This window comes from Coptis chinensis, chromosome 8 (genome assembly GCF_015680905.1).
Source record: "Coptis chinensis isolate HL-2020 chromosome 8, ASM1568090v1, whole genome shotgun sequence".
In the NCBI taxonomy this organism is placed as follows: domain Eukaryota; kingdom Viridiplantae; phylum Streptophyta; class Magnoliopsida; order Ranunculales; family Ranunculaceae; genus Coptis; species Coptis chinensis.
The window spans coordinates 60,555,366-60,566,457 of record NC_141463.1 but is presented as its reverse complement, the minus strand read 5'-3'; the positions used below and the strand labels follow the sequence as shown (position 1 = coordinate 60,566,457).

Below are 11,092 nucleotides of genomic sequence, written 5' to 3'. Positions count from 1 at the left end.
TTTTTTTAGCAAGGAGTTCGCTGAGTGAAGAATAATGGTCACATTCACTTAAAGGTGGTTTAGAACCAAACGGCTATTTTTGCCACGTGTGGACTGATCAAGTTAGTTAGGATGATGCCACGTGGCGGTGATGAATTTGGTTAAGATGTTGACACGTGGCCATTGAGAAAACTTGAGTGAGATTATTTTGGGTATTTTAGGTGGGCAGGAGTAGTGGACGTCATTTAGGGAAAAAATTTAGGTTCGTTAGATTAGATGGGTGTGATGATGCCACATGGCAATTGGATGAGTTTTGGTCTTGGGGGAGTTAAAGGGCTTATTGGTCATTTTACCTGGTGAGGGGTATATGTGTACTTGCACATACAGCAAACAGACGGAATGTATTTTGGTGTGAAGTTAGGGGTGGAAGTCTAATATTGAAAGAACTGGGGGTGAAAATCTAATTGGAAAAGTTGCTGGGGGTGGAAATCTAATTCACTCAAATCCAAAACCCAAACCTGACTCAAAGTTGTGTTTATACACTGTCTGGGGATTAGCAAGCCCAAGTTGCACTATAGGGCTATACTGACCGTGAAATAGTTTTGCAACGCAAGTACTGTACTCTCATAGAATGAGCATCCACCATCTATAGAACTATAAAATATAAACTACCAAATCTCTAGTATTGGATTGTCCTAATCTTGAGAATGCACCAGCAAGAGAGCATAGATCTTGCATGAAAATATATGGTAAGATCCATTTTGACAATAGAATTAAATGGAGACAATATGAACACTGGAAAGCATAAAAGTTCAGGTCCTTGCCAACTGTTCCCGTGCGTCAAGTGGCACTTGTTTATGAGCACCAATTTTCTTATTTAATTTTGGTGGCCAAGCAAAATAATATTCAATGCAACTCACAAGACTGAAGAAGACTATCAAAGGTAAGAAACTTCCAAAATCAGGACCACCATCAAGGATCATAGTCATTTTACAAAATCTTTGAACAACAAAGATCATTTTAATTTGGTGGACAAAATTTGATGACCCAGGCCATAATTTTCGTATGAAGTTCTCTTGCTACAATGTAATATGATCTGCAAGTGCAGGTGCAAGTCATCTCAACTGCAGTTTTCCCCAGTGGCAGCCACCAGTACCTCTTTGGCGAAACACAATAAGAATCTCTGGTGGTAACTTCACTTCAAGAAACACGAATCATACCGTAAGCCCTTGTGGGGCTGCTGCTGCAGATGCCTTGCGCTTGGGCTTCTCAACCACAATGGCTTGTGTAGTCAGAACCATCCCTGCCACAGAAGCTGCATTCTGCAAAGCACACCTTGTCACCTTTGCTGGGTCAATTACCCCAGACTGAATTAAGTTCTCGTACTTATCTGTCATTGCATTATATCCAATCTCCCATTCTCCTGCTTTTATTTTCTCAACAACTACCTCTCCTTCAACGCCGGCATTGTGGGCTATTAAAGATGCTGGAGCTACAAGCGCCTGAGAAAGGGAGGTGGGGATAAGTCAATCGATTAATCACAAAACTGCCACCATTTCTCTTTTTTTTTTTCTGTGATTGTTACAGATTTGCATTATTACTATTATTATTATCTAATATGTTTTATTCTTATAAGTTTAACTATCCTTACCTTTTTAATTCCAAAAGTTTTAAGTAGCTCTACAGGACTTTGGTCATAGATTCGAGTTGCATCAATAGCAGCATCTTTTCCACTCAACTAATTTAAATTAAAAAAGAAAAACAAAAAACAAAAAATGGCCGAGAGGGATTTAAAAACGAGATGCATTTCATTCCCATAGTTAGTGTACCATCCTCCCATTATTTATCACTCAATTTTTCAGAACTAATTGGGATGTCCTAACATGAGTAAGCCTTTTAGATGCCAAACAGTTCTCTAAATAACAATAAAAATGCTTCACCTAGCCTATAAATGCTACTCTGAAAAAAGTTGCTGGTACACTTACCTTTTGCACAATGTCTGCACCTAGCCGTTCATCAGCGTCATCAAATTTTTCCTTAATTGCAGGAACAAACATTGATAGGTGAACCAATGCAGCACCACCACCAGGAACGATCCCTTCCTCTATGGCAGCAAAAGTTGCATTCTTTGCATCCTCAATCCGGAGCTTACGATCCTCAAGCTCAGTTTCTGTAGCAGCACCCACCTTTATAACTGCAACTCCACCTGACAACTTGGCAATTCTCTCGGCCAGCTTCTCAGAATCATACACAGAATCTGTCTCGGACAACTCCCTTTTTATCTGAGCTATTCTAGCGTGGATCTCATCTTTTGACGCAGCATCTGCAATTATTGTGGTTGAATCCTTGCTGATGGTCACCTTTCTCGCAATTCCAAGCTGCTCAACTTCAGTATTTTCTATCATCAAGCCCAGATCACTGGCTTGGAACTCAGCTCCTATGACAGAAAGAATGCAGCAGATAAACGCAAGTAAAAGTGGAAAAATGTTGACAGCACAGTTCACACTATCCAATATATGCTGAAATATATCTCTAAGCTGCTACGATAGAAGGAATCAGCTGATAAATGCAAGTAAAAACTGAACAACATTAACAGCACAGTTCACACAATCCAGTGTATGCTGAAATATATCTCAGCTCTAACCATTAAAGGGCTAAGCAGTTAATATCGGATTAAATCGCTGATTAATCGGTGATTAATCGCGTATCGGGGTTAGAGCGATAAGTTTTTTCCCGATTTTTGAGTTATTACTCAGTCAACGATTTTTTCGGTCATATCGACCGAGAACACCGATTTTCTTGGGTAAATAGGAAGAAAACGCGGCCGATATTATCGGAACCAACAAGTTCTAGAACTGACGATGGAGGAAAGCATAAAACTTTGAGGATATGACCGAATCAAGGGGCAGATTTGGGTGAAATTCTAGTTGATGAACGGTAAACCTGATGAGATGTACGCTTTGCTGGAGACAACTAGCTGATGAAGAGTTGTGTGCAAGGTAAAAAGACGACTAATTGATGAAGAGTTGCGTGCAAGGTAAAAAGCTGCATCAGTGCATCCTACATCTCCTCCTAGAACTTTAGCCATGGACAGAGTTAGCTCCAACACAAAGAAGGAGACGAGGAGTAAATGGGTTAATTTATCAGAAAACAAAGTGGAAATGGGTTGTTTATCCGAAAAAGGGAAATGGGTTCACACGTGCCTTAATCTTTGTCTTTTAGACTTTTCGTCTTCATATTTCATGTTTTGACTGTTTGTTGTTTCTTAATTACGTATTTGCCATACTTTGTGCTATATATATGCTTATATTGTGGATTTTTTTTTTAATTTTTTTTTTAAAGGTATAATTATATATTAATATATAACCGATTAATCGCATATCGCTCTTCGACCGATTACTTTCAAAAACCGATTTGAACTGCTTAGTTAAAGGGTATATTTTCAAAGGAGAAAATTAAAATGAAAAAGAAATTCTTGAGGTGATTTGATTTTGTGAGCTGCAGAATCAGCATCAAGGTTGTTTAATAAGATGCTCATTTTCAAACAGATGGATCAATTAGAAATGCTAGGTCTCATTTTTTTCAAAACACCCATCATTTACACATCAGCAACATCGTAAAGAGCATAAATGACTAAGCCAATCATTTTTTCGGTAAAGATTTCTTTCCAACATAAACTCGAACGTACAAAGGTTGAGAAGGCCCTGCAGCCCTCCAGAAACAGACTGGTGCAAATTCATGTCTTATGATTAGTCACATTGGAAGGAGAGACCCCAAACCTCTCAAGTATCAGTTTAGCATGTGCAGTTAATGTACTTGATGAGACTACCTTCAGGGATCAGGAATGGCATCTTCGAAAACCTTATTTATACAATCACCATATATCATTTAAAGAAAATTAAGAAATCAATTAAAGATGAAAATGTTAATTTATCATTAACAACTGTTTCTAGAGATGGATATGATTCTTTTCCCAAAGGAAAAGAAGAAAAAAGTTGAGATAGGTGTACCAATAAGATACATGTACAAGAACTTGAGAACCCTTTCACATAAAAAAGAACAATTTGCAGTCCCATAATCATGCTCCTACAATTGGGAACTACTTTAACAGGGGCAAGGTCCCAACTAATGTCTTGGGGTTGCATTGGCGCCACCTAACTAACGCAATCACTGCTTTGGCGCATTGGTCGCCTTGGGCTCCAATACCCTTTAAGATCGCACAAAGGCGAGCCTAATGGCACAGGGCTCCAATGCTTATGAAAATGTCATATAGAACGAACCTCCATTAATAACATAATAGAATTCACAATGCCCAAAATAATCCTGAAACAATAAGGTCTCACCTGTTAGAATGGCAATATCTTGAAGAAGAGCCTTTCGCCTCTCACCAAAACCTGGTGCTTTTATTGCAGCTACATTGATGATACCTCGAAGCTTGTTCACAACAAGGGTAGCCAAAGCCTCCCCGGTGACATCTTCAGCAATAATAAGTAGTGGAGATCGCAATTGGGTTGTCTTCTCCAACAAAGGAATTATATCTTTTATCGATGAAATCTTTTGATCTGTCACCAAAACCTTTGCATTTTCAAACTCAGCAATCAACTTCTCTGGATTTGTCACAAATTGTGGGGAGATATACCCTCTGTCAATCTACAACACACACCAAAGAATAGCAAGATCTGAGGAAAACACGGCATGACATAAAACTATCCACCAATTATGCAAAGAAGGGAAAACAATTAGTAAAGGACTTCGTGAAAGACACAAACCTCCATTCCTTCTTCGACATCAACTGTTGTCTCAAAGGATGATGAAGACTCAATAGACAAAACACCATCAGCCCCAACCTTATCAATAGCATCGGCAATCATGATACCAATATCCTCATCATTTCCAGCAGAGATAGTGGCAACAGCTGAAATAAACCCGCAAGGAAATGAGCGATGAAACAAAAATACTAGCCCAGTGGACCTTTCAGATGACAGTAATAAGTGTCATAGTACTAGATTAAGTGAACTAAATCTTTATTACAACATCCAAATAATACAAAAAGACACAATTATATACCTTTTACGTCATCACGACCTTCGATGGACCTTGCTTTCTTCTCTAGCTCTGCCACTAGACCCTGGATAGTCTTATCAATTCCTTTCTTAATCGAGACGGGATTTGCACCAGATGTAACACTCAACAACCCTAATTTAATGATTTCTCGTGCAAGAACAGATGCTGTCGTTGTCCCATCACCAGCGGAGTCATTTGTTTTACTTGCAACCTTTTGTCGAAGGAGTAGTTGTGTTACATACAATGCTAAAAAAAACTACCAATAATACATATAGCATACATGTTGAACACAATAACTAAATTTTAAAGTTCGATCATCACAGACAAGCCAAACACCAAGCAGTCAAATCATTATTATGCTCATAATCGCTTATGCCTCATCGGCTCATCCTACTATAGTGAGAAACACGAACATTAGTTCAGAAAATATATAGTGTTCAGTGATCATCAGTGCTTTCATGATCATAAACTATAATGAGTAGAAAAGTTAAAAAGGGCAACACACAGTAGCAGGACTGCAGGAGCAAAGTTGGTATATATCTGAGATGCCCAACAGTATTACCAGAAAAATGTGAATCGTTATGATGACAAGTGCTCACCCTAAATAGAGGGTGACAGCTGACAACCCGTAAGACGGAAAATACAAATGTTACAGTGAGTCTCTCTCTCCCACAGGAAATTCTAACTCCATCAAAGTAAGTACATAAAATTGGAATTCTGTGGAACTTTTCAATAATTCCAAATTGTAAAACTCATTAAATATTAGTTTTAATCTCAATTCCTCAACAAAAAACAAAGAAAAAAAGTCCTGGAATTATAATTTCAGTTACTATTCATAGTAAAATCTCGAACAGACCTATATGTTTTTTCTCTTAATCCTATATCTGCAAAAAAACACTCAGCTCTTAAACCAAGCACTGCAAAACAAGCATTTTCTTCAACTTTTTAAATGTGAAAAGAGCCATTTCTACTTTCGGATAGAATATTAATGATGGCTAATGATTTCAAGTTTCAGCGCAGGAGAGCATAATCACTGTAAGATGGTTTTCTGTTCATAAAAAACGAAGGGTGGTATCTTTGATGAAATCATTTGCCCAAAGCAGAAACACTATATAATTTCTCTACAAATTTGATTACACACATCAATGCCTCCTGCATAAAACTCAAAAAAAATCAAAAGAAAGGAGAAGGGCCAAAATATATGCGCTAATAACAACCACTAAGCGATGCTGAAACAAAATAATTATGTGTACGTTTTTGGGAAAAGGGGGAAATATAGGAGAGAAGATTTTAACAAGACAACTAGAAAATCAGAGGGTGATTTAGACATAACAAATCATGATGCCAACAAACGAGCATCTAAAGAAAGAATATCCTACCTCCCTTATGAGAGCTGCACCAGCATTTTCCATAGGATCTGCAAGTTCAATTGCCCGAGCAATTGTTACCCCGTCATTCACCACTTTTGGGCTACCATATTCATCCAACACAACATTCCTTCCTTCAAAATATACAAGAAAGATAGCAGAAACAAGAATTTTGAGACCAATGAATGGTATTACTAAAAGAAGCTGTATATCTGTATAGAACTGAGTGGACATAGGCAAACCAAACTAAAACATTTTCTATAAGGTCCTGTTCTCATTATATACCTCTTAAGCATATATCTATCACAAAACAGGAACAATCAGATATAAATGATATACCTCTAGGACCAAGGGTAACACCAACGGCATCAGCAAGCTTATCAATTCCAGCCTGAAGAGCTGTCCTTGAAGCCTGACCAAAAGCAATTTCCTTAGCATTTGCACGTACAACAAACCTGGTTGCTTTTCTCGCAGTAAATGGTCTACAATTGAGCTTCTGCCTCTGATTTGTCCTATTACTAAGGCTTCCCTGAATCAATAATTAGACACAAACAAACATTAATATTGAGCTATCTCCATTTCTTAACAAGTAGAATGAAAGATGAAGAAATGTTAAAAGAAGTAGACCTGAGTTGGGAATTGGAGGATGGATGAAGTGGTGAGGGCATTAGCAGACGCCATCTTCTTCTTTTTTTTATGGATAAGATTTTGGAGAGGAAGTAGTAGGGTTTTAGAGGTAGCCGCTCGAGTTTACTTGCCCTTTGTTTCCTCTCTTGGTCTTGGGCAGATAAGAAGAGTTATGGGTTTTCATACGCTGCTTCACGTCCTACCTTTCATTTAACTACACTGTACGTTATTATTAGGGCATCTCCAAAGGAGAGTGTATATATACACCTCCACATAAATGCCACTAGGATTTTATGACTCCTCTTATACACTAGTATACTGCGTGGCAATGGGGAGTGAGCGGAGCTGCGGGGGGGAGAGAGAGTTGGGTGATGCGGGGGAGAGAGAGATGGGTGAAGGAGAAAGGGTATTGAGGGCGAAGAAAAAATGAGAGAGAAGGTGACGACAGACAGACAGAAACCAACCAAGTTAGTTTTTGTCCGCATAGCCCTTCCTTCTACCAAGATCGTTTGCTCCGCTTACTCGATTAATAGTTTTCACATCCAAAATGGTATCCAATAAAATTAAAAAATTGAGAAAAAACGACCGTCAAAGTTCGTCGCAAGGGGTTTAACCAAAAAAATAAATAAAATACACATCACTTTGAGTAACGTCCGTAGTTTATTAAAATTGACCCAACCAATAAATGACGGTCTTTACCCGTCGCAAATGTTACATTTCTAAAAAAAATAAAACAGACGTGAGTTTAAGTGACGCCCAAATTTCTTTTTAATTAGGACGTTATTTCAAGTGATGCCCGAAATGTTTATTAACTAATCGCCGGATGGAGAATTCCTCACCCCCTCTATTAACTATTAGCTTATCACCTGGGATTTACACCCCCCATTGAAAATATGTTTTTGACATTTAGAGTGTAAATTTTACACTTTAAACAATTTACACCCTCCATTGGAGATGCCCTTAGGAATTGAATGGTTGTGGAGGTTTTATACTTATTAAACGAGCAACTACACTGGTTATGGACTTTTACTAGATTTTGGACGCCCAGGATCTTTTAAATATTTTGCCTATGAATATTAGGGATGTTATTGTTTCCGTAAAATTACAATAAAAAGTTCTCTTTTTATAATTAGAGTTGTAAACTAATTTCCTTTTGAATAAAAAACTAATAATTTTGTAAAACACATTTAAATTTAGAAATTAATAGAAAGGACTTCTGGTATATGCGTATTTATATCAATTAATTCTCAACGCGGACAACTCTCTTCTCTAAATTATTAAAAAAAAAATAGTGATGGAGAAAGACTCTATTTCTGTTACATAAAATTTCAATTGTCTTGAAAACCCACGACTTAATGTGTAATCTCTACAACATATGATAGCCGACTTTTCAGGAATCACCACCCAACTATCACAATTATTATAATCTGCTCCCTCATTTTAAAATTATTTAGTGAAACCTCCCCCACTTTCCTAAAATTAGAATACACTTAATATTTTTTTGGAATAATTTAGAACACCACCCCCTTACGAAATTAAATAAAATTAATATAGAAAAACCTCCCTCATGTCATTAAAATTATATAATAAGCCCATCTTAAAGTTTTTATATTGTTTTTATTTTTAATTATAATCTAAAGTCAAAAAATCATACCACCTCTATAGTAATAGACGACTGCATCCGAGCGATCAGTTTAAGAACTTGAAAAAAAAACGATGCACAATATGGTTTGCATACTTGCGATTAAACAATGAATGATCTGTCTTTTGCAACTGAGTCACCTCACATACTACTGTTATCATGAAATTAGTCTATATTGAGCTCCATATTCGTTTTGAAGTGTGTGCATGGTTGTGTCTTGCCTGAAGTCCTTTGGGAACCACGCCTAATGTCTTGCAATGATGTCTGTTTCGGCAGTAAACTGCTTCAACACAGCGAGAGCAATGGTAAAGAACGCATTAAGAAACAGAGGAATTTGATGTTGGGGGAGATGAAACTGAACCAAATAATGGCTGCACGCACGTCCAAGATCTATTCTCACAGGGATCAAGTTTCCACGTAGTTCTTTTATGAAAAATAGTTTGGTATTTATATAAGTAGAGTAGAGAGTCCTTGTAGCTCAAGTAATTGTGATAGACTATAACTCTCAACTGATAGTTATCTCTTTGATAAGAAATAAATCTTGACATAAATCAATGTACATTAGTGGCAAGCCATGTGGCTAAGGTTCAGCCTTAGACACATGAGTTAATGGGCATGTACATTGATCCATGGTATTGTAAATTGGGCTTTAGCCCTGTTGATTAAATGAATAAAATAGAGACCCCTACTAATGGACGTTTGCCACGTAGGTGGGGGTCGAAACACCGCCCCCTCTTTGTCATGCGAACAAAGTTCACATGGCAAAGAAAAGAAGAAAAACTCAAGGAAAACTTGGAATAATAAAAAAGGAAGCGGAATGTATAACAAAGTGTCGTGCGAAAGGAAATGATAGGAAAATTGATTGTCGAAAAAAATCATGAATTATCGGGAACGAAAAAATGTCAAACTAACATATACGGAACGTAATTAAATAAAAGATGGCGAAAAAATGCCGCGTAAAACGATAGAAATAAAATTGCAAAATAAATTGATTGCCGAAAACTGTACCGAACGCATCACATAGCAATACGAAAGTTGATTACGACGACGCGTGCCAGCGGATTAGCGATACTAGGAATAGACCGTTGAAATTAAACGTAGGGGTAGTTTAGTAATAATAGTAATAAAAGGAATTTAACTACGAATTGGATTCAAAGGTTTCAAATTAGATAAGAATTCGGATTAGATAAGAGTTTGGATTAAATAAGAATCCAACAAGCAATGTAAAACTAGATCGAAGAAATACTATATAAGTGACAAAACAGTAGACGGAAAAAAAACTAAGTAGAGAAAGATATACAAGGGTGAGGAAATCAAGTTTTGAATCGGCGGTTTATGCATAGAAAACGAAAAGGAAAAGGTTAGTAGAACAATCTGATCGATTGATATTGCGACAATTGTACTCTTTTCTATCTGTTAACACTTTTTGGGATATACCTCTTATGCTGCGGAAGATGAGTGGGATTAATATGTGAATGTACTTCACAAACCTTGACTACTTCTTTGCTTTCCATTATTAATTCAATTGTGATTTTTTGAGGATATCTTTGTCTCGACCTAGAGAATGACTTTATGAAAAATCGCGCAATGGAGGTTAATATATATATATATATATATATATTTGATTACGACGACGCGTGCCAGCGGATTAGCGATACTAGGAATAGACCGTTGAAATTAAACGTAGGGGTAGTTTAGTAATAATAGTAATAAAAGGAATTTAACTTTAATTGGATTCAAAGGTTTCAAATTAGATAAGAATTGGATTAGATAAGAGTTTGGATTAAATAAGAATCCAACAAGCAATGTAAAACTAGATCGAAGAAATACTATATAAGTGACAAAACAGTAGACGGAAAAAAAACTAAGTAGAGAAAGATATACAAGGGTGAGGAAATCAAGTTTTGAATCGGCGGTTTATGCATAGAAAACGAAAAGGAAAAGGTTAGTAGAACAATCTGATCGATTGATATTGCGACAATTGTACTATTTTCTATCTGTTAACACTTTTTGGGATATACCTCTTATGCTGCGGAAGATGAGTGGGATTAATATGTGAATGTACTTCACAAACCTTGACCTGCTGCTGCTTTCCGTATTAATTCCAGTGGCCAGTTTTTTGAGGATATGCTGTCTCAGCTAGAGAATGACTTTATGAAAAATCGCGCAATGGAGGTTAATATATATATATATATATATATATATATATATATATATATATATATATATATATATATATATATATATATATGCAAATATTTTACTAAATTGCCTTTACCATGTTATAATTTTTTGTGAAGGTTACTGATGACGGCGAGGTGGATGCTATTAGGCCTTTACCTTGGCATTCAAATTATTCTCGCATGTAGCTAAGGAAAAACCAGACCCTTGCAAAGTTCCATGAACTCTTAAA

At 36.7% G+C, this 11,092-nt stretch overlaps 1 protein-coding gene across 1 annotated transcript; it reads right to left on the bottom strand.

The window, feature by feature from the left end:
- Window positions 1-911: 911 nt before the first annotated feature.
- LOC147482252 (ruBisCO large subunit-binding protein subunit alpha) lies at window positions 912-7,265 on the bottom strand. The gene is made up of 8 exons (XM_086576484.1): window positions 7,038-7,265; window positions 6,750-6,939; window positions 6,423-6,544; window positions 5,047-5,254; window positions 4,749-4,894; window positions 4,323-4,629; window positions 1,965-2,416; window positions 912-1,481 (listed from the first exon to the last, which is right to left on the bottom strand). The coding sequence occupies exons 1-8, from the start codon at window positions 7,089-7,091 to the stop codon at window positions 1,194-1,196; spliced, it is 1,767 nt and encodes a 588-aa protein (XP_086432610.1). The 5' UTR covers window positions 7,092-7,265; the 3' UTR covers window positions 912-1,193.
- Window positions 7,266-11,092: the final 3,827 nt, after the last annotated feature.